Source organism: Lampetra planeri, chromosome 54 (assembly GCF_965212315.1).
Source record: "Lampetra planeri chromosome 54, kcLamPlan1.2.h2, whole genome shotgun sequence".
NCBI lineage: Eukaryota > Metazoa > Chordata > Hyperoartia > Petromyzontiformes > Petromyzontidae > Lampetra > Lampetra planeri.
The window spans coordinates 815705-841200 of NC_136160.1; the positions used below are offsets into that span (position 1 = coordinate 815705).

At 57.7% G+C, this 25496-nt stretch overlaps 1 protein-coding gene across 1 annotated transcript; it reads left to right on the forward strand.

The window, feature by feature from the left end:
• The first annotated feature begins 325 nt into the window (after nt 1-325).
• On the forward strand, nt 326-17984 carry LOC144735100 (cerebellin-1-like). Its single transcript, XM_078617510.1, has 3 exons — nt 326-810; nt 14390-14509; nt 17594-17984. The coding sequence occupies exons 1-3, from the start codon at nt 409-411 to the stop codon at nt 17789-17791; spliced, it is 720 nt and encodes a 239-aa protein (XP_078473636.1). The 5' UTR covers nt 326-408; the 3' UTR covers nt 17792-17984.
• Nucleotides 17985-25496: the final 7512 nt, after the last annotated feature.

Consider the following 25496-nt stretch of genomic DNA (forward strand, 5'->3'; position numbering starts at 1 on the left):
AACTGGCCAGTGGCGGGTTGCTGGGGAGAGAGCTTCTGGCCATGGCTGGGAAGCAAACTCGAGTGGTGGCCGAGTGAACGCTACGCGTACAGTGTCATCGTTGTTATTATTATTATTTATTCATTATTCCTACTAACAACGCGGCATTGCCTCCTTTCTCGCAGCGAGCCATCGGTGAGGGAGGAGAGCAAAGGAGCTGCGGTGCGTGCGGGAGAGGAGGAGGCGGCGGCGGCGACGGCGACGGCGCGGGGAGAAGAATCCGCCGCGGTTCCTCCAGCGGACCCCACGGGCCCCTCCAGGCCCCGCTCGTCCTCACCGCCCTCCCCAGCGGCCCGAACCACCGCCACCACCAGCACCACCAGCACCACCACCACCAGCACCACCAGCACCATCACCAGCACCACCACCATGGCACCGCCACACCGCCAGGTGCGCTCTGGGGCGACGCGCCACCTCTCCGCGGGAGCGCCTCTCCATCCTAATCCACCACCACCACCACCACCGCCGCCGCAGCTGCAGCTGCTGCTGCTGTTGTCGCTGTCCATCGCCGTGGTCCTGGCGCCGCTGTTGCCGTCGGCGCTGGCCCAGAACGACACGGAGCCCATCGTGCTGGAGGGCAAGTGCCTCGTGGTGTGCGACTCCAACCCCTCGGCCGACTCGGCGGAGGCGCCGTCGCCCTTCTCGGGGCCCTCGTCGCTGGGATTCTCGGTGCGCTCGGGCGGCGCCAAAGTGGCGTTCTCGGTGGTGCGCAGCACCAACCACGAGCCGCCCGAGATGAGCAACCGCACCAGGGTCATCTACTTCGACCAGGTGACCACCACGACTATCACGACGATCACGACGATCACGATGATGCTGATGCTGCTGCGTTGTACGGTGGCGGCAGGTGGGGGTGGAAGGAGGCCTCCGCGTGAACTTTGGTCAAAGGGATTTCTTGCGCACATGAGCCAATTCCACTGCGAGTAAAGTTGAATGTTGGTGGTGGTGGTGTTGGTGGTGTTGTTGTTGGTGGTGTTGTTTGTGGTGGTGTTGGTGGTGTTGTTGGTGGTGGTGTTGGTGGTGTTGGTGGTGTTGTTGTTGGTGGTGTTGTTGGTGGTGGTGTTGGTGGTGTTGTTGGTGGTGGTGTTGGTGGTGTTGGTGGTGGTGTTGGTGTTGTTGGTGGTGGTGTTGGTGGTGGTGTTGGTGGTGTTGGTGGTGGTGTTGGTGTTGTTGGTGGTGTTGTTGGTGGTGGTGTTGGTTTTGGTGGTGTTGTTGATGGTGTTGTTGGTGGTGTTGTTGGTGGTGGTGTTGTTGGTGGTGTTGGTTTTGGTGGTGTTGTTGGTGGTGGTGTTGTTGGTGGTGTTGTTGGTGGTGTTGGTTTTGGTGGTGTTGTTGATGGTGTTGTTGGTGGTGTTGTTGGTTGTGGTGTTGTTGGTGGTGTTGGTGGTGTTGTTGTGGAGAGAGTGGAGAGTTTTCCATACCTGGGCAGTGTGCTTATGACCGGCTCCAGTTTAACAGCAGAGGTCTCACTCCGAATCAGTCGAGCGGTAATATCTTTTCATTGGTTGGGTAACGCTGCGTGGAAGCTACCTGGTCTGTCGCTCCGCACGAAGCGTGAGGTCTTCTCGGCCACAGTCATTCCCTCCCTGCTCTATGCTTGCAAAACGTGGACCCCCCTAATGGAGCATCTTCGCCGGTTAGAAACATTTAGGCTGGCCTGCCTACGATCCATCCTGGGTTTAACCAGGCTGGATTGTGTGAGGATCTCACAAATCCTTGAAAGATCTGGGCATAGTTCCATCGGTGAGCTCCTCCGGGAGGCAAGGCTGCGTTGGCTGGGTCATGTAGCCCGCATGCCCAGCCACCGCATGCCTAAACAGCTTTTGTTCGGCCGGATGGAGGGGGCTAAACGGGCGCGGCACGGGCGAGAGAAGAGATGGAGTGATGTGGTACAGGAGGACGTGGAGCTGAGTGGACTTACCGATGACTGGTACCAGCGGTGTCAAGATCGGCCTCTGTGGAGGAGGCTCGTGAAGGACGCTACTGGGCAGTTGGAGGCAGTTGCCCTCCAACGCTCACAACAACGAGCGGAGCGCCTGTGGCTAAAGCACAGCAAGTTGGCACAGTAGGGGGCACAGGTGGTGCATCAGCCAGTCATCTCGGTCATCTCGGCCAGTCGACCCGTGGCACCTGGGTCTGCCCCGTGACTTCCTGCCAGCGGGCGTTCGACACTTCACGTGGCCTCAAGGTGCACGTGGCCTGGCACAAGCGTCGTGGTGACGTCACCGCCACTTAGTGGCGAATGGCGGTTGTTGTTGTTGGTGTTGTTGTTGTTGGTGTTGTTGTTGGTGTTGCGAGTAGCGCCCTGACGCTGCACCACGTGGGTGGGGGGCTTACGAACGTCGGTGTCGCGGGGTCTTTAACGTTCCACTTTGCAGCCGCAGTCACCCTCTGGGAGACACAAGTCGAAACATCGATTGTCCTGCCCGGCAAAGAGCGCTCAGGCATTGGTGCTCATCTCCCGTTTACAGCCCTGCACAGCCAGTGGTGGGAATTCCACGTTACCATGGCGGGAGGAAGCCTCTCCATAGGATAACCACTGTCGCCCTCCCCGCGAAGTGGTACTCGTTTTATTGTCCCCGGAGTGTGGTGGGATGATGTGCTGACTCAACCCCCTCCAACCCCCCTCCCTTCTGGTTGCGAGTTCTCCTCTGGCGCGCCACGTGGCGGCCGGTCGCGAAGCGTCACTTGTAGACACACGTGATGAAGAGCCGCTGAGCGGAACGAGACGCGAGTCACCGCTGTAGACTCCCGCTGCTGCTGCTGCTTCTGATGTGGCGCTCAGCCCCCTCCCCCGTGTGTACGCCAGAGGTCGCAAACGGGTTTTGATTCCTTACCCGTACCCGTACCCGGCCGCACCAGGGTCGCAAACGGGTACCCGTACTCGGCCGTACCCGTACCCTACCCGTACCCGGCGGGGTACGGGTAGGGTACGGGTATCGGGTACCTGATTGCGACCTCTGGGATGAAGCCATGTTGCAGGCGCGGGTGGGTTGATTCTAGGAACTTGAATTGTGAGAAGAGACAAGACGTTGGGAAATGAGTGACTCACGGCCTACCCGTACCCGGCCGCACCAGGGTCGCAAACGGGTACCCGTACCCGGCCGGGTGCGGGTAGCCGGGTATCGGGTAGGGTACGGGTATCGGGTACCCGGTTGCGACCTCTGGTGTACGCGCGAATTCCGCGACGGCCATCATTTGATCGTAGTCCACTTTAGCATTTTTTTTATCCCAGCTCCCTCCAACTGCATTAGGCAGCTTGTGCATCGCGAGTAGAGGGGGATGTTGCGGCAGGTGAGTCAGCGTGCGTGCGCGTCGCCACCACGATGTGCGGCTACAGTGCACGCATATTGCTTGCAGTTGTCCATGCGGATTTAAAGCCGGGTTTGGGTTGAAGTTCAGAGGTTATGAAATGGCTTGTTGGGGGACAGGGGTCAGAGGCGAGGCCTCATTAGTGGATATAGGTCAGTGGGTTGCGTCGTTAGAATGGCACTGTTTCAATGACGCCAGTTTGCCAATAACAGCGACGCGTCTGTGGCCTGTGTACACATCGCGTGTCTATTCGAGACGAATAGACAACGTTGGAGACATCTCCCGTGGTGAACTATGATTTTGTTTCAGACCATATCTCCTCGTACAATATTAACGAAGTATCAACAACCACAACCTCAAACGCGTGGGCCCTGGAGGCCGTTATTGTGGTTCGGCATTGATTTTGTTTCAGATCTCAAGACTCAAATGTGTGGAGGGCATCTTCGTATTGCTGGCGACTGCCTCATGACGCTGTTTGCAGCTACGAGCTGGGGGTGGGTGGGGGACAGGCAGACGGAGACTCCCCAGACACTCACTCAATGTCGCTGTTGGCCATCAGCCCTGCGGGGGAGGCCGCGCTCACGTCCCCGTGTCGAGACCCGCGTGGGTGAGGCCGTCACGTGGTGCTGTCGCTCGTTGTCTGAGAGATGACAACGACGTCGTGCAAGGCTCAACGCGACCGCCTGCATGTTGCGCAAGGTGGGGGGCTCGTCACGAGCTGTCGTGTTCAGCTTGGTGTCCTTCCCACCGTCCCCCCCCCCCCCCCCCGATTAGCACGGTTTGGCTACGTACGGTGCGTAAGAAGTTCGACACACACACTGAGTACGTACATCCAGCCTTGTTGAGAGCGTGTCTTGCTGGGTCCCGACCCCAGCTGTGGGCTGTAGCCAGGCTGTGCCACGCATCGCGCGGGTCCCTCTGTCCGGGGGTCTCCTCTGTGCCCAGGAGGGTTCGTCTCTGTGCCCAGAGGTCTCCTCTGTGCCCAGATGGGTCCCTGTGTCCAGGAGGGGTCCCTGTGCCCAGGGGTCATCCCTCTGTCCAGGAGGGGTCCATGTGCCCAGGAGGGGTCCCTGTGCCCAGGGGTCGTCCCAGCTGCGTGGTTCCACTCATGGCATCTCTGGCCGAGGTCGACGTTGAAACGAGAAAACGTGGTGGACGATGACAACGCGAGTGGATGTTTGGCTCGGGGTAGCGTCAGCCAAGGCGAGCCACGTGGTTCGCTGGAGGCGTATGAACGTTCGGATTTGTCCTCACACGTATTTCAGGAGCAGCACGCAAGCTGACGGGAAGTTGTTGTGATGAGCAAGTTCTCGTTGCTCTTTATTGGGTCTCCAGGATTTTTAGGAGAACCTTGAAACATCTGACCGGTGTTAGATTGGCTAAAATCCTGAAGAGCAACATCAGAGCACGTGCACACACACGTCTAGACACATACAGGTCACGTGTACACACACGTGTAGACACACAGACCTCGTGTACACACACGTCTAGACACACAGACCTCGTGTACACACACGTCTAGACACACGTCTTGACACACGGGGCTAATGCACTGACGCTCTTCGCCATGGGGCTGATGCGAAGCATTAAAAACCTTTTTGTCATTTCTCTACGGTCGCTGGCAGTGGGGCGAGTCGAGATCAAGGATGAGCTCAGGGGGCCCTGCAGGGCACGCTTCGTGCTCGGCTTTCAACACGCGCTCGTGGAAATTGCAGAGTCTAGGCCACAGCAGAGACAATTCGATCCACAGCTGGGCACGACCGAGATTGGGTTTGATGCAAGGCCCGTGGAGATTCCGCGGCATGTAAAGCGAGAGCCCCGTGGATGCAAATTCGTTTGTCTCGTCCGGCAGCAGCGCCGCTCGTGCCAGGCGAGACCGCGTGGGCTAATGGTGGGACGGGAAGCCTACGGGGCCGTGAGATGTCCCTCCGTACGACTGAACTCGCTGGCACGGCGCCTTGTTGGTGTTGACATCAACACAGTTCTTCGTCGGGGTTTGTGTGTGTGTCTGTGTGTGTCTCAAGGTGCACTTGGCCTGGCACAAGCATCGTGGTGACGTCACCGCCACTTAGTGGCGAATGGCGGTTGTTGTTGTTGTGTCTGTGTCAGTCGACCCGTGGCACCTGCGTCTGCCCCGTGACCTCCTGCCAGCGGGCGTTCGACACTTCACGTGGCCTCAAGGTGCACATGGCCTGGCACAAGCGTCGTGGTGACGTCACCGCCACTTAGTGGCGAATGGCGGTTGTTGTTTGTGTACGTGTGTGTGTTGTTTTTGTTGTTGCTGTTGGTGCATTTTCACTGAAATCCCGCAGCGGCGAAATTTCTGTCCCCAGCCACTGTCGGCATGAAGCAAAATACAAAAATAAAACATCTCGCCAAAGTTGCTGAAACGCAGGAAGCGCCTCACCCCCAACACAGCCAATGACAATTTTCGCTTATCTCGCCACTTTTGGCTGGGACGATTGGGTCTCGAAGGTTACGACTCGGTCGGTTTTCGCGCAGCCCCAAAAGCAACACCCTGACAATAACCAACCACTCGCTCATCCACCTCTGCCCAGTCGACTGCTGTAGCAAGCGAGGGTTGCAACCCTGTAGCAAGCAAGGGTTGCAACCCTGTAGCAAGCGAGGGTTGCAACCCTGTAGCAAGCGAGGGTTGCAACCCTGTAGCAAGCGAGGGTTGCAACCCTGTAGCAAGCGAGGGTTGCAACCCTGTAGCAAGCGAGGGTTGCAACCCTGTAGCAAGCGAGGGTTGCAACCCTGTAGCAAGCGAGGGTTGCAACCCTGTAGCAAGCGAGGGTTGCAACCCTGTAGCAAGCGAGGGTTGCAACCCTGCCCTGGGGCGTTTCTTGTTCTTCCCCCGACTGAGATCCACCCACCAGCCTGGCACATCTTCGGTGGACGTCAAAGTGTCCAGGGGTCTCGTGTTTGTTCTGTTTGTTTCGAGTTGCGTGATCAACAACTTTCTCAAGACGAGACTCTGTAATGACCGTGGCCATTTAGAGACGTCGTTGTCAGCGTTGGCACGTATCTCTCGGTGCTGCACGTCGGTGTCCGTAGTTTGGGCACATTTATGATTTTATTCGAACCAGTTTACAAAAAGAGCTATAAAATAGGAGATGTATTATTTATTTATACCCTCCCCCCCCCCCCACGAGATTCCCCCAAATACAGAAGTCAAACTCCGCCCGTGGACTTGCTGCGTTCGCGCGTCTGCGACGCTCAACGTTGACCCGATCGGTGCGTCGCTTGCCACGGGCTGGCGGCCTCATCGATGCCGCAAGGTGCGGAGTGCTGGGGGTGGTGGCGGCGAGGGGGCTGATCCACCCACAACGATTGTCAGCCCCCTTCATGAAGCGCTCAGAGTCGGGGCTTTTGCTCGCAGCCGTGCTGCTGAACTTGCCGGCTGTTAGGCGCGAGGAGTCTGTCTTGGAGATGGGGGTCCTGCTGTGACGCGATGCCGGCTTCACTTGGCCTACTCCCTCTGAACAACGCCACGGGGCCTTGAACGCCCACCCCACCCCCGGTGAAGCGGACAGCGCACGCGTTCGTGGTTAAGGCGTCCGCAGTGTTGGCCAGGGTGGCCGCCAGGCGGAACCGCAATCCTCTGGCTACAGCGAGGCCGCGTCACAGCCCCCGATGGGGATTTTAACTGGAAACCTTCAGAGTGTGAGTCGGGTCCGAGTCCAGTTCGCTGACCACCGCCGTGCCGCGCGGCTGGATCCGCAGCGCTGACGAAGCTCTCCGTGCTCACATCTACCCCGCGCCTCTCTCCTCGCCTGTGCACGCGATGCTCTTTTCTTCGCTGGAATTCATCACCATTGTGGATCGCGTCCCCAGGAGCCGGGTGCCTGCAAGTAGAATTAATGAGCGCGAGTGGAGTTGTTTCAAGGTTGCCGCGCTCCATCGGGACGAGATGCGCGCGCCTTCGAGCGCACCTCACGCGCACTCGCGCGCGTCCCACGCCTCCGAGTTTCACGACAAGGAGCATTCCCACCATCTATGCAAATGTAGCACGAAGGGAGATGATTGTAGGGATGCGTAAAAAAAAGTTGATTAGAATCCCATCGAGGTACTTGAGTCTTCTCCCAACCGCAAGTGTTGTCACCCCCGATGTGACCTCGACGTGGCGTCGTGACGGGTCACGTGGCCCACGGGGCAGCAGCGTCTCTCCCCGTCAGGGGACGGCTCGCGAAGTGACCGCAGATTGGGGGGTGTGGGGGGGGCAGCCCTTCCCTGCCCAGCTGCGCACACGACGGTGATGCTCGTCGCATGGCGATGTTCGTGAATGCTCACCGCCACGTGGGATGACATCGCTCCACGTGCCGCGGTCAGACAATGGATGGCGCACACGGTCCAGGCGGCAGCCACAACGTAGCCACGGGTGTAGCGAGACCACAGCATGCGTGGCACACGTTGACATTGTGGTGTTGTATTACTTACGACATGAAGCACCGACGTCGTCGTTTTAAATCACGTTCTCGTTAACTTTACTCGTGAATTGCTCCGCCCATGTGTTGATCCAACTGACTGTTTGGTCTCATCAGTGCTGTGGTTAACCACCACACTGCAGGACACAGCAACGCACTCACTCACCCACCCAACTACACACTCAACCAACGACTCACTCACTCACCCACTGACGTACTCACCCACCTACCCACTCACTAAACCACTCACATAACCACTCACTCACCCACCCACCCACCCACCTACTCACCCACCCACCCACTCTTCCAACGACTCACTCACGTACTCACCCACCTACCCACTCACTAAACCATTCACATAACCACTCAATCACCCACCCACTCACGTACCCACCCACCCACTCATCCAAACAATCACTCACCCACTCACGCACCCACCTCCCCACTCATCCACATACTCACTCACCCACCAACTTACCCACCCACCCACCCACTCATCCACCACCACCACCACAACAACAACCGCCATTCGCCATTAAGTGGCGGTGACGTCACCACGACGCTTGTGCCAGGCTATGTTCACGTTCATCCACCTACTCACCCACGCACACACCCACTCACCCACCCACCTACCTACTCATCCACCCACTCACTCAAAAACGCACGCACCCATTCACTCACCCACTCACCCACTCACCCACCCACCCACGCACCCACCCACGCACCCACTCACCCACTCACCCAACCACGCACGCACGCACCCACCTACCCACTCACTCAACCACACACGCATCTATGCACTCACTCACCCACTCACTCACCCACCCACCCACCCACCACTTACCCACCCACCCACGCACCCACTCACCCACCCACCCACTCACTCACTCACTCACCGACCCACCTACGAACCCACCCACTCACCCACCCACCCACACCCACCCACACCCACTCACTCCCCCACCTACCTACTCATCCACCCAGTCACTTAAAAATGCACGCATCTATTCACTCACCCACTCACTCATACACTCACTCACCCACTTACCCACCCACCCACCCACCACTTACACACCTACCCACTCACGCACCCACTCACCCGCTCACCCACTCACTCACTCACCCACCCACCCACGCACCCACCCACTCACCCACACCCACCCACACCCACTCACCCACCCACCTACCTACTCATCCACCCAGTCACTTAAAAATGCACGCATCTATTCACTCACCCACTCACTCATACACTCACTCACTCACTTATCCACCCACCCACCTACTCACCCACCCACTCACTCACCCACCCACCCACGCACTCACCCACCCACTCACTCACTCACTCACCCACCCACCCACCCACCACACTGCACGTCTGCCACCGCTCCATCCCTCCCACTGCTCCACTGCGACGTCACCTCGCGTTGTTGCTTCTTTCTCAAGTTCCACGACCTCTTGGCTCAACTGCAGCAACGTCAGCTCGCAAGCAGCGTACCCTCAACATTGGGCTCCCTGGGCCCTGTACTCAGCAACCGTTTCATTTTATTTACATTTTACGCAGCGTTATCGACAAACGTGCTGAGTTGTGTGTGTTTTTGCAGCTCTGCCAACGAAGCGTCGCCCAATAATTCACTTTAATTCCGAAGCCGAATGGTTGGTGTTTGAGGCTGCGAGGGACAGTCCAGGAAGATTATGTTGACTTTGTATTCCGGCGGGAGAAAAAAATGTTCGGCCAGATGATGGCGATGATGTCGGCTGTTGACTTGTCAAGAGCTGTGCGATCTGGCAAGTAGGATGGCCACGGTGACCTCTTGACCTCGGTGTGTGTCGTGTCTTTGATATTCTTGGTTCAAAAACGAGACGCCGTGGCTTACACACGTGCGATCCGGAGATGTTAACCGCCTCGCCTGGTGCACAGGAGGCCGTGGGTTCGATCCAGACCCTGACGCCTGCTGCTGTATATTTGGAGTTTGCGTGTCTCTCTCCCCGTGGTCGCGTGGATTTTTCTCCGGGATTCTCCGGTTTTTCCCTCCACGTTAAGAATCAACAAGCCGTGTTTCGAGTATTTGGCTGATATATATTTCCACGTCATGGCAAGTCAACTTCGCCGGGCCATCATTTGTGGCCAGCTCGCTTTTGTTTAAGAGCTATTATACCTCGGTGGGCCTTACCTGGTCAAATAAAAAGATTTGAGTTTTAGGGTTGATGGACCAAGCGACGATTTACAATGCGTGTGATGCACTCGGCTCAGTGGCAGTGCTGCAAATAGGTTTGCCAAACCTCCTGAACGGATTGTCACCCCCCTACCCCCGCCAGTGTAAGTTGGTACGCAGGCTGGCTGCGTGTGGTGGGGTAAAGTGTGGGTACTCCTACCTCTTCCAACGCCAACACGTCTCTCTTGCCAGCCTGGGAGAGGAGGCCAAACACCCCTTAGAAGGAGGGTTCTGCATCTACTTAGTGTGTATGCTGTTTACATGATAATCTAATTATTACAAAAAAGGTAATGCTTGTTCTTTTAAACTTTTTATAGAATCATATTAATGAAGCATACGTGGGGGTATTATATATTTAATAATACTATATGAATATGTATTGTTCTATACCTGGTTAGCGCGCTGCGCTATGAATCCGGCAACCAAAATTAGATTCCCACTCATGGCCACCAACACCAGTGACGATTATCTGAACCGGCCCTGGGCCTCCCCTAGGTCGACTCAGCTTCAAATAAGTACCTGGTGCGGTGTGTAAACATCGCCACTGGGGAGACAAAGGCGGCCGGGCCACCCACCTTTTCGTGTGCCGTGCCCGCCTTCATAGGTGCTCGCTAACAGCACTTGCCCATAAAGCACGCGCAGGCTATACGGGGGATCTTTGTCTTTGTTTATTTGTGAACCAGCTGTGAGACTCAGCCACGGCCAAGTGGTGTTTCGAGCTATTCTCGGGTTTCCCCTGGGGTCGACTCAACCTTCAGAGACATTAATGGGACATTGCTTTTTGTATCGCATAGCTTATATTCTGCACAACGCTAATGATTTCTGGAGCGTATAATACAATTTTTGAGTCAAACTTTGACCGATATCTTAAAGGTTCCCTGCCTATAACATTTGGCAGTTCACCAAAATCGATCCGACTCCGCTGATGAGATACTCGATCGATACCGATCCAAGAGTTTGCTTGTCCTGAATCAATGCTGCTGTGATGCACTCCCAGAAGGCGATGGGCTGAGTAAAAACGACTTGAAATTTGCTTTAATGAGAGAGACAAATGGATGAATGAGGTGTATTGTCTGCTTATTAATTTTGTTATAATCTGGATTAAATTCAAACCCATTTGTGGCCGGATTTGTCCGGTTGCAATTAGTCCACAGCGGTTTTTGTACAAATTAATTCGGGTCAATCCTGCGACTGATAGACATTGGCGATGAATCTCATCACGTACAGATTTACCGTCTTCTATTAATTATAAGACGCGCTCCCCCGTCCCCTCTCTCCTCCTCCCCCCTCCCCTCCCTCCCCTCTCTCCCCATCTCTCTCCCACTATATTTTGAGCAAAATTTGGCGGTGCCTTTTTATAATCCTGAAGACGTCTCTCTCCCGATTCTAAAACAGCGCGATCGTGATCATCTTCCGCAAGGCGGCTGGGCGTAGTACGGCACCGTATTCTCCAGATTATAAAACGACACTTCAGTATTATTATTTTAATCAAAACGTAACCTCCAAAACATTCGGGTGCGTCTCACTTTGCGTGCGTGCCTCGTGCGCCTCGAAACACGATTTAAAAACCATCCGGCTCCCTCCGCGAAACTCGTCCTCTGGGAACCTTCACTGGGCGGATTTCCCACGTGGGTAACGCTCATCTATTCACGTGAAAATTGGGTCTCGAGTCAATTGCAAATTAGGGACAGATATATTCATCATGACTGTCAATGCAACCGCCGGCCACCTGGGACACGCGGCGGTGCAACTTGCTTGAATATTTTTTGTGAAACATCGCACCAGTGCACTGCGGTTTTTGGCGAATTCCGCGAGTTGTTTTGTCCATGACGCTGTGACACGGAAATGTATTGGCGTTCATCTTCTTGGTTCTTTCGGTAAAGTCACGTAGAATGGAAATAATAAAATAATAAAAATAGAACATAATAAAATAATTCTCACGACGTTTCGGCCACAACGCAAGCAGCCGTCCTCAGGTGGAGAGCAGGTCTGTCGAGAAGACAGCGTTTGAATGAGTCTCATTCAGACCCTGTCTTCTCGACAGTCTCATTCAGACGCTGTCTTCTCGACAGACCTGCTCTGCACCTGAGGACGGCTGCTTGCGTTGTGGCCGAAACGTCGTGAGAATTATTTTATGTTTAATTTTTATTACTTTATTATTTCCATTCTACGTGACTTTACCGAAAGAACCAAGAAGATGAATCCCTGCAGTCACGAAATAAGCTTTAAATCGAAATTTAAGGTATTGGCGTTGTGTGCGGCAGTCGCAACGATGGCTTTGCTCGCGCGCTCGATGGCAAGATGTGGCAGCGCGCAAGTTGCTGACCCCCTACGAATCGCCACTTGTCCGTGCGTGCGTTTCCCCTGATAGGCGGTGTCCTCGATGTGCACTGTCAGTAGAAACCGCGGGGCAATGTGACGGTGATATCGACCCCAACGTCTTCTTCACTCGATTACCTTTAGCTGCAAGCCGTGGGGGGGGGGGGGGGGCAAAGGGGAACCAACGCGAGGCACGGAGTGGTGCTCGTAGCGACGCTGAGAGGCAGAGAGAAGGGCGCGCAGGGTGACGGCGCCCGTTACACCGTGGGGAATACTGGGCTCGGGCAGGACACGGCGCGGCCTGGGGGTGACGTCATGGGGGTGACGTCATGGGGGTGACGTCATGGGGGGGTGACGTTATGGGGGGTGACGTCATGGGGGGGTGACGTCTTGGGGGGTGACGTCATGGGGGGTGACGTCTTGGGGGGTGACGTCTTGGGAGGTGACGTTCAGGGGGTGACGTTCTGGGGGATGACGTCTTGGGGGATGACGTCATGGGGGGTGACGTTCTGGGGGGTGACGTCCTGGGGGATGACGTCATGGGGGGTGACGTCCTGGGGGTGACGTCCTGGGGGATGACGTCATGGGGGTGACGTTCTGGGGGGTGACGTCCTGGGGGATGACGTCATGGGGGGTGACGTTCTGGGGGGTGACGTCCTGGGGGATGACGTCATGGGGGGTGACGTCCTGGGGGTGACGTCCTGGGGGTGACGTCCTGTGGGGTGACGGGACCCATGGGAGCAGGTCACATGTCCTGGGAGGTGCCAGGTGGACAGTGACGTGGCAGGACCGTGAGAGATCGTGGCAGATTGGGGGAGGCCTTCATCCAGCAGTGGATTAACCACGGCCGATGATGATGATGATGACGATGATAAGTGAGTGCCCGTTAAGGCGCGAGATCGTGGGGTGTTCCAGGCTGGCCCAGCGGGCTGATACCCAAGCGGTGTGGACAGGGTCGAGATCCCGGACACGAATCCAGGCAGCCGCCCGTGACGAGCGCGTGCCGGACATTCGGAGTGCCGCGAGTTGAGGAGGAGGAGGAGGAGGGCGGATGGCTCAGGTCGAGTCGGAGCGCTCAGATGGTGGGACCTGGGCAGGTGCCCGTGGCCAGAACATGGTCTCGTAGCAGGGTGTGGATGTGGCGCCTCTGCAGCGAAGGTTGGTGGGTCACACACAGGTCCCGCCAGACTCTCTTCCTGTGCGTGTGGAGCAGGAGCGGTGCCCTGGCTCGCCGGGAGAATGCGGCACAGCGGACGGATGTTTCCTGTCCCTTCTGTGTGGGATAGAGTGGCGCTGCCCCCTCCCCCCTCACACGCGTGGGTTTACTTCAGATGCGCCGGTTTCCTCCCACATTGGACGCCGGTGGTGTGGTGGTGGTGGGCTCGCTGATGAGCCGTGTGTCGTGGAAGCCGGATGGTGGTGTGGTGGTGGTCTCGCTGATGAGTTGCGTGTCGTGGAAGCCGGATGGTGGTGTGGTGGTGGTCTCGCTGATGAGCCGTGTGTTGTGGAAGCCGGGTGGTGTCGTGGTGGTGGGTTCGCTGATGAGCTGTGTGTCGTGGAAGCCCGAATAGACTGTCGGGAGAACTATTGTCTGTGTGTGTGCTGTGTGTGTGTGTGCTGTGTGTGTGCTGTGTGTGTGTGTGCTGTGTGTGTGTGCTGTGTGTGTGCTGTGTGTGTGCTGTGTGTGTGTGTGCTGTGTGTGTGTGTGCTGTGTGTGTGCTGTGTGTGTGTGTGCTGTGTGTGTGTGTGCTGTGTGTGTGCTGTGTGTGTGCTGTGTGTGTGTGTGCTGTGTGTGTGCTGTGTGTGTGTGCTGTGTGTGTGTGTGCTGTGTGTGTGCTGTGTGTGTGCTGTGTGTGTGCTGTGTGTGTGCTGTGTGTGTGTGTGTGCTGTGTGTGTGTGTGCTGTGTGTGTGCTGTGTGTGTGTGTGTGCTGTGTGTGTGTGTGTGCTGTGTGTGTGCTGTGTGTGTGCTGTGTGTGTGCTGTGTGTGTGCTGTGTGTGTGTGTGCTGTGTGTGTGCTGTGTGTGTGTGTGCTGTGTGTGTGCTGTGTGTGTGCTGTGCGTGCACCGCGTGCGGCGCAGATCCTCGTGAACATGGGCAACAGCTTCGACGTGGAGTCAGGCACCTTCTCCGCGCCGCGCAAGGGCGTCTACAGCTTCAGCTTCCACGTGGTCAAGGTGTACAACAGGCAGACCATCGAGGTGTCCGCGACGCGTCCACACAGCCACCACGCGCTGGGCTCCAAGCCCCTCCCCTCTCTCGACCCCGCCCACTTCTCGATAACCACGCCCACCCCCCACGGCACCAACACCACGCCCGACCGCCTTTGTCTCCCCCCAGTCGCGATGTTCACACACTGCAGCAGGTACTCGCTTGAGGCTGAGTCGACGTAGGGGAGGCCCAGGACCGGTTCAGATAATCGTCACTGACGGTGTTGGTGGCCGTGAGCGGGAATCGAATTGTATTTGGTTGCCAGGTTCGTGGTGCAGTGTGCTAACCGCTGCACGACCGCTCCCCGCTGATCCACACGATTCGTTTGTGCTGTCGGTGGCCGGGTGGCTAAAGTAGCTCATAATGCCCTCGTCGAGAGACGTGGCACTAAGAACGCTGAGGTCCTGGGTTCGAGTCTAGGACGCGGCCACCCGTTCGGTGGAGTTAGTTGATGTGTGCGTGGCCACCAACCCCGTCCTGATTCAAAATCGATGTTTGGTCCGGATCGCCGCTTGGGTAGAATTCCAAATGTGTGTCGTACACCCTACACCACGGGACACGCACGAATCAATACCGCAGTGGCGGTGATGATGGTGGTGATGGTGGTGATGGCGGTGATGATGGTGATGGTGGTGATGGTAGTTGCTGGTGGTGATGGTGGTGATGGTGGTGATGGTGGTGATGGTGGTGATGGCGGTGATGATGGTGATGGTGGTGATGGTAGTTGGTGGTGGTGATGGTGGTGATGGTGGTGATGGTCATTGTGCTGTTGGTGGTAGTTGATGGTGGTGATGGCGGTGATGGTAGTTGGTGGTGGTGATGGTGGTGATGGTGGTGATGGTCATTGTGCTGTTGGTGTAGTTGGTGGTGGTGATGGTGGTGATGGTAGTTGGTGGTGGTGATGTTGTCACGGAATTCGTTAGCCACAATTTATGTCTTCGTCCAGAAAGGAATGTTCAATAATCGCCCTAGAAACCATTACTTCGTAATATTAGTTCATATTCGGAATATTTGTACCCCCATATTTATTCTGAAAAATGCAATATTCATTTCGCATATAAATATATTCTCATGCAAGTTCAAATACAAGGTTCATGGAAGCCCACGCTCCAAACTGATTTGTCGACAGAGCAGCTTAGTTTGCTTTGAGCAGTTTTAGTTGTCTGGTCCCAACGTTGTCTGGACGAGTGGCAGTCCCGCGTGAAACCCCTTGGACATCACGCGGTTCGCTCACGTGGGAGCGTCCAACATGAAATCCTCCCCCTCACCGCTGTCCGCTCAGCAGTCACAACATTTGCCCGTGACAGCGAGTCGATCGGCGGCAGGCCACGTGTGTTGCTGGCGGGGTGGCTAACTCCGAGGCCTCTGGCCAGCCTGGAAGATTCGGCCACGATCGCCTCTACTCGGCCACTTCCATCAGCAGGGGTGTCAACAGGCAATTGCAGGGCTGTACCTTTATTACGGATATTCTGAGAATATAAGTAAACCCTCACTGGTTAGGTAATATGGGCGAATGGTATGTTAGGTAAATACGTGAAAATGCATGTGGTGTGAATTCTAGTTTTAAAATTGGGTATTTAAAACTGTAAATACATTCTAAAAACATGTTTTATTTTTAAATTAAGTTTTATTTGGTGAGTGGCAGTCAGCTGCTTTGCAAGAAAGACCTTATACGAGAAGTTACATCGTTAGCATACAGAACAACACGTAATTACTAACAGAACAACAACAACACTCATTAAAACAACATTTAAACCTAAGATATGCGCTTCAACATTGGAAGGTGTACAGTTAGGGGCAACGACACTTTTCATGGCACAAGTAACAACAACAACAGCGGCAACAACAACAACAACAAAATAAATACGAATACAAATCTCTATGGGGACCCTTTGTTTGCCAGTATCAATGGTATGTACGGTGAACTTCGTTCGCACCGTACGTAGCCAGCCGCGCTCATCGGAGATGATGATGATGATGCCTTGTGCAGTCGTCGGTGTCTTCGATGCGGTGTTTGTCCAAGTTAACGCCGCCTGTATTCTTACCGGGTAGGCTGGAGCCGAATGGTTTATTTTAGTTTCCCCCATCGAGAACGCGTCTTTGTGTGTGTCTGTTGAACTTCCATGGGGAGCGGTGGTGCAGCGATTAGCGCTACGTTGCGATACGAACCTGGCGACTCGGGTTCGATTCCCGCTCACGGCCAACACCGGTGACGATTATCTGAACCGGTCCTGGGCCTCCCCTAGGTCGACTCAGTCTCAAATGAGTACCTGGTGCGATGTGTGAGCATTTCCACTTGGGAGACAAAGGCGGCCGGGCGTGGTGCTGGCCACCCACCCCCCTCGTGCGCCGTGCCGGTCTTCAAAGGTGCTCGCTAACAGCACTTGCCCCAACAGTCTGTTAAGGCTACACGGGGGATCTTTTTCTTTGTGTGCCAATTGGGAGGCGCGAGAGAGCGACCAGTGGCCACACGGCCGCGCCTGACGAACGCGCGGCGCTGTGTGGGTTGCTGTGTGTGTGCCCACCCTCACCCACCCCCACCCACCCACCCTCACCCACCCTCACCCACCCCCACCCACCCTCACCCACCCACCCCCACCCACCCTCACCCACCCTCACCCACCCACCCCCACCCACCACCACCCACCACCACCCACCCTCACCCACCACCACCACCAACGCACCCTCACCCATCTACCCTCACCCACCCACCCTCACCCACCCACACCCACCCCCACCCACCCACCCTCACCCACCCCACCCACCCACCCACCCCTACCCACCCTTACCCACCCACCCTCACCCACCCCCACCCACCCACCCTCACCCACCCTCACCCGCCCATCCTTACCCACCCTCACCCACCCACCCACCCTGACCCACCCTCACCCACCCACCCACCCACCCTCACCCACCCACCCCCACCCACCCTCACCCACCCTCACCCACACCCACCCACCCTCACCCACCCACACACAACCACCCACCCTCACCCACCCACCCACCACCACCCACGCACCCTCACCCACCCACCACCACCACCCACGCACCCTCACCCACCCTTCACGACAAAGGTGGCGCTCGTGATGAACGGCTGGGCGGTGATCTCGGCCTTCGCCGGAGACCAGGACGTGACCAGAGAGGCGGCGAGCAACGGGGTCCTCCTCTCCATGGACAAGGGCCACCGCGTGCACCTCAAGCTGGAGCGGGGCACGCTCACGGGCGGGTGGAAGTTCTCCACCTTCTCCGGGTTCCTCGTCTTCCCGCTGTGATGCGGACCCCGCACGCGAGCAGCAGCAGCAGCAGCAGGAGGAGGAGGACGTGGAGGAGGAGGAGGTGGAGGAGGAGGATGAGAGAGAAGACGTCCATTGGGCTGAGGGGCAGTGGCTCGTGGTTGGGATTGCGATCACGTAGTGGCAGCAGTGACGATGGAAGCGTTTTATGAATTGCCCATTAAATATTCAGCGTGTACATAATTGCGTGCTGTGTTAGGAGCCCTCAGCAGTGCCCACAGACGCACGCACACGCATGTCAACGCGCGTGCGGTCATGATGCAGACATCCACAATTACACGCGTGTGCGCACACGTAGGCACACAATACATGCGAGCAACAGACAAAGGTCCCCCGTATAGCCTTGACATGCTGTTGGGGCAAGTGCTGTTCGCGAGCACCTATGAAAGCCGGCACGGTACTCGAGGGGTGGGTGGCCAGTACTACGCCCGGCCGCCTTTGTCTCCCCCAACGCCGATGTTCAAGGATATTCAAGGACACAAACAACTTAGCCGTAGAGCTCATCGGAAGAAGTGCTTGTGACATTCAACACTGACAAGGCACACAGACACAATGGTGGTGGTGGTCGTGGTGGTGGTCGTGGTGGTGGTCGTGGTGGTGGTGATGGTCGTGGTGGTGGTGGTGGTCGTGGTGGTGGTGGTGGTGATCGTGGTGGTGGTCGTGGTGGTGGTCGTGGTGGTGGTCGTGGTGGTGGTCGTGGTGGTGGTCGTGGTGGTGGTGGTGGTGGTGTTAGCGGCGAGCGCAGCTGCGCCACGAAGCACGGCGACTCGGGGTTCGATTCCCGCTCGCGGGCAACACCTGTGACGATTATCTGAACCGGTCATGGGGCCCTCCCTTAGGTCGACTCAGCGTCAAATGAGTACCTGGTGCGGTGTCGTAAACGTCGCCACTGGGTGAGACAAAGGCGACCGGGCGCGGTGTTGGCCACCCGACCCCTCGTGCGCCGTGCCGGCCTTCACTAGGTGCTCGCTAACAGCACTTGCCCCAGCAGTCTCTTCAGACTATACCGGGGAGCTTTGTATTTGGTGTTGGTGGTGTTGCCAGCAGGACCGAACCCCCCCCCCCCCCCGGTCAACGTTTCGTCTCCCTGTTGTTGATGTTCACAGATTCCCATTTAAGGCTGAGTCTACCTAGGAGTGGTCCGGGATAGGGCAGGGGGGGGGGGTCAGATATCGATTACCAATTAAGTGGATTTCCTGGGAAGTGAAACTTCGAGGTCACGGCGTGTGTGAACCACGTGCCATCAACAATTCCCTTACGCAGACAAAACCCCAAAGCCACCAACGACGCCATCAAGAGCAGCGCCACTCGCACTGCCACGGGCGCCTCGAGACGCCTTGACAACAGCGAGGCGGTCGCGGCCACTGCGTTAGGACGCTGGGAGAGCGAGGGTTGGGGCAGGGGCACCACGGTACGACTCGCAGATCATCATCATCACCACCACAATGACGAGGTGAATGGGAAGCTGCTGTAGTGCTGGGCTCGGTAAACGCGCGCGCGCCGCTGCAGCGATGGACCCGGTTAGAGGCGCAGCCCTGAAACGTCTCGCTCGCGGCACTGCTGGCGGCAGGAGTCCGCGCCAGGTAGAGGGTGTTTTGGCCTCCTCTTCCACACCGACCGAGACGCCCTGGGACGTTTACGCTGCGTCCATTGTTCACGCCGCCGTCGTTCATTGCATCGCACGCAAACAAAACACACACGGACACACACACACACACGTCTAAGGGCACACACACAACACACACACACAACACACACACAACACACACATACAACACACACATACAACACACACAACACGCACATACATAACACACACAACACACACAACACACAACCGCGCGCAGAAAGGGCACGGCGATCGAATTCCAATGGAGCCGCTATTGAACCGGTTTGTTGTTGTTGTTGACATTTTCGCGGAGTCTGGCCAAGACGCGCGACGTCCTCTCTGATTGAGCAGCGCCACTTTTGTCGAATCCCGCGCGCAAGTGGATGAACCCGCACACCGCACACACCACATACCGCACACACCACACACACCACACACACCGCACACACCGCACACACCACACACACCGCACACACCACACACACCACACACACCACACACACCACACACACCGCACACACCACACACACCACACACACCGCACATACCGCACACACCACACACACCACACACACCGCACACACCACACACACCGCACACACCACACACACCACATACCGCACACACCACACACACCACACACACCGCACACAGCACACACACCGCACATACCGCACACACCGCACACAGCGCACACAGCACACACACCACACACAGCGCACACACCGCACACAGCACACACACCACACACACCGCACACACGCACACACACCACACACACCACACACACCACACACACCACACACACCGCACACACCACACACACCACACACACCACACACACCGCACACACCACACACACCGCACACAGCGCACACACGCACACAGCGCACACACCGCACACACCGCACACACCACACACACCACACACACCGCACACAGCGCACACACACCACACACACCACACACACCACAGCACACCGCACACAGCGCACACACCGCACACACCACACACACCACACACACCACACACACCACACACACCGCACACACCACACACACCGCACACACCACACACACCGCACACAGCGCACACACCGCACACACCGCACACACCACACACACCACACACACCGCACACAGCGCACACACCACACACACCACACACACCACACACACCGCACACACCACACACACCACACACACCGCACACAGCGCACACACGCACACACCGCACACACCACACACACCACACACACCGCACACACCACACACACCACACACACCGCACACACCACACACACCACACACACCACACACACCGCACACACCACACACACCGCACACAGCGCACACACCACACACACTGCACACACCGCACACACCACACACACCACACACCACACACACCGCACACACCACACACACCACACCACCGCACACACCGCACACACCACACACAGCCACACACACCGCACACACCACACACACCGCACACACCGCACACAGCGCACCACACACCACACACACCGCACACACCGCACACAGCGCACACACCACACACACGCACACACACCACACACACCACACACACCGCACACACCACACACACCGCACACACCCAGCACACACCGCACACAGCGCACACACCACACACACCGCACACACCGCACACAGCCGCACACACCACACACACGCACACACACCACACACACCACACACACCACACACCGCACACACCGCACACAGCGCACACACCACACACACCGCACACACCGCACACACCGCACACAGCGCACACACCACACACACCACACACACGCACACACACCACACACACCACACACACCGCACACACCGCACACACCACACACACCACACACACCGCACACACCGCACACAGCGCACACACCACACACACCACACACACACACACACACCACACACACCACACACACCGCACACACCACACACAGCGCACACACCACACACACCACACACAGCACACACACACGCACACACCACACACACCACACACACCGCACACACCACACACCACACACACCGCACATACCGCACACACCCGCACACCGCACACACCACACACACCACACACACCACACACACCACACACAGCGCACACACCACACACACCACACACACCGCACACAGCGCACACACCACACACACCGCACACACCACACACACCGCACACAGCGCACACACACACACACCACACACAGCACACACACCGCACACACCACACACACCACACACACCACACACACCACACACACCGCACACCGCACACACCACACACACCGCACACAGCGCACACACCGCACACAGCGCACACACCACACACACCGCACACACCACACACACCACACACACCACACACACCGCACACCGCACACACCACACACACCGCACACAGCGCACACACCCACACACACCGCACACACCGCACACACCACACACACCAGCACACACCACACACACCGCACACACCGCACACAGCGCACACACCGCACACACCGCACACACCACACACACCGCACACACCACACACACCACACACACCACACACACCGCACACACCACACACACCGCACACAGCGCACACACCACACACACCACACACACCACACACACCGCACACACCGCACACACCGCACACACCGCACACAGCGCACACACAGCACACACCACACACACCACACACACCACACACCACACACACCGCACACACCACACACACCGCACACAGCGCACACACAGCACACACCACACACACCACACACACCGCACACACCACACACACCACACACACCGCACACACCACAAACACCGCACACAGCGCACACACAGCACACACCACACACACCACACACACCACACACACCGCACACCGCACACACCGCACACACCGCACACACCACACACAGCGCACACACCGCACACAGCGCACACACCGCACACACCACACACACCACACCACCGCACACACCACACACACCGCACACAGCGCACACACCACACACCGCACACACCACACACACCGCACACACCACACACACCGCACACACCGCACACACCACACACACCGCACACACCACACACCACACACACCACACACCGCACACACCGCACACACCACACACCGCACACACCGCACACACCGCACACACCACACACACCACACACCGCACACACCACACCACACCGCACACACCACACACACCACACACCACACACACCGCACACACCACACACCACACACACCACACACAGCGCACACACCGCACACACCACACACCGCACACACCACACACACCGCACACACCACACACACCGCACACACCACACACCACACACACCACACACACCGCACACACCGCACACACCACACACCGCACACACCGCACATACCGCACACACCGCACACACCGCACACACCACACACACCACACACACCGCACACACCACACACCACACACAGCGCACACACCGCACACACCACACACCACACACACCACACACACCGCACACCACACACCACACACACCACACACACCGCACACACCGCACACACCGCACACACCACACACACCACACACACCGCACACACCGCACACACCACACACACCGCACACACCACACACACCACACACACCGCACACACCGCACACACCACACACACCGCACACACCACACACACCACACACACCGCACACACCGCACACACCGCACACACCGCACACCACACACAGCACACACACCGCACACACCGCACACACCACACACACCACACACACCACACACACCGCACACACCACACACACCGCACACACCACACACCACACACAGCACACACACCGCACACAGCGCACACACCACACACACCGCACACACCGCACACACCGCACACACCACACACACCGCACACACCACACACACCGCACACACCACACACACCGCACACACCACACACACCGCACACACCACACACACCGCACACACCGCACACACCACACACACCACACACACCACACACACCGCACACACCGCACACACCACACACACCGCACACACCACACACACCGCACACACCGCACACACCACACACACCACACACACCACACACACCGCACACACCACACACACCACACACACCACACACACCACACACACCACACACACCGCACACACCACACACACCGCACACACCACACACACCGCACACACCGCACACACCACACACACCACACACACCACACACACCGCACACACCACACACACCACACACACCACACACACCGCACACACCACACACACCGCACACACCACACACACCACACACACCGCACACACCACACACACCACACACACCACACACACCGCACACACCACACACACCGCACACACCACACACACCGCACACACCGCACACACCACACACACCACACACACCGCACACAGCGCACACACCACACACACCGCACACACCACACACACCACACACACCGCACACACCACACACACCACACCACACCGCACACACCACACACCACACACAGCACACACACCGCACACAGCGCACACACCGCACACACCACACACACCACACACACCGCACACACCACACACCACACACACCGCACACACCACACACACCACACACACCGCACACACCACACACACCACACACACCGCACACACCACACACCACACACACCGCACACACCGCACACACCGCACACACCACACACACCGCACACACCACACACACCACACACACCGCACACACCACACACCACACACAGCACACACACCGCACACACCACACACACCGCACACACCACACACACCGCACACACCACACACACCACACACACCGCACACACCACACACACCACACACACCGCACACACCACACACCACACACACCACACACACCGCACACACCACACACACCGCACACAGCGCACACACCGCACACACCGCACACCGCACACAGCACACACACAGCACACCGCACACACAGCACATCGCACACGTGAGAGGCACGGGGTCAAAGGCGCAGCCCTGCAGGCGCTCGCTCTCGACACTGCCGGTGGAACGGTCTCCACGAAGAGGGAGCTCGCGAGTGCCTCCCCTCTCCCCTCCCCCCGCTCTTCAGCTCTTCCTCGCACGCCGTTGAAGGGGTGTGGAGTAGGCCACGCGTTGAGCCCACCGCGTACGAGCCGCCGATCGACTCGTGGTGGTGAAGAGTGATTCATCTCTGCTGGCGGACGGGAATGGGCGAGTTAACGACTGAAAGGCAGCAAGAGAGGAACGAGCGAACAGGCCACGCGTGAGCTTCACTCCGACTGCTGCACCGACACAGAGGAGACGCAACGGAAGGGAGGCCGATCGCCGGATGGATGGCTCCGTCTGTCTCGTGAGCGTGGGAGGGAGCGATCGGAGGATTGTGAATCGAGAAACGGACATTTGCCACCGAGGCAGCTCCTCGTCATCCGTCGGGGAAGTGCTCCACGCACGGGTGGGGAGGTTGCGGGTTCACACCCCCGCTGGGGAGGAAGTGGGGGGGGAGATTCCCAGCCCTTCGTAATCAATCACCACCACCACCACCATCATCCCTAAGGTGGTCATTAAACAAGAGAGAACCACTTAGCGGCGAGTCAAATCGACTGTTTGTCCTGCAGAGGGACTTCACCTCTGCCGAAGAAATGTGGAATTTCCAACCGAACGGAGCTGAGCACCGCTGCTCCCCGCGCTCGCATCAGCGTGCCGGGAGACGACTGATTGTGACTGGCCGCCCTTTACCTCGGCAACACCCCCCCCCAACCCCATCGCCCCCCCCCCCATGCGCTTGCGAATGTTGCCCATGTGGACACTGTCGCCTGCATGACGGCGCCGTGGTGTTGTGGCCGTCACCTCGCGAGTGCTGCTGGTGGTGGATGTGTGGAGTGGTCTCGCGAGTGTTGCTGCTGGTGGATGTGTGGAGTGGTCTCGCGAGTGTTGCTGCTGGTGGATGTGTGGAGTGGCCGCGTCTCGCGAGTGTTGCTGCTG

Coding starts and splice junctions, on each gene's coding strand:
- LOC144735100 (XM_078617510.1), top strand. CDS start 409: ATGGCACCGCCACACCGCCAGGTGCGCTCTGGGGCGACGCGCCACCTC. Junction 811..14,389: donor GGGTCATCTACTTCGACCAG/GTGACCACCACG, acceptor CGTGCGGCGCAG/ATCCTCGTGAACATGGGCAA. Junction 14,510..17,593: donor ACAACAGGCAGACCATCGAG/GTGTCCGCGACG, acceptor TTCACGACAAAG/GTGGCGCTCGTGATGAACGG.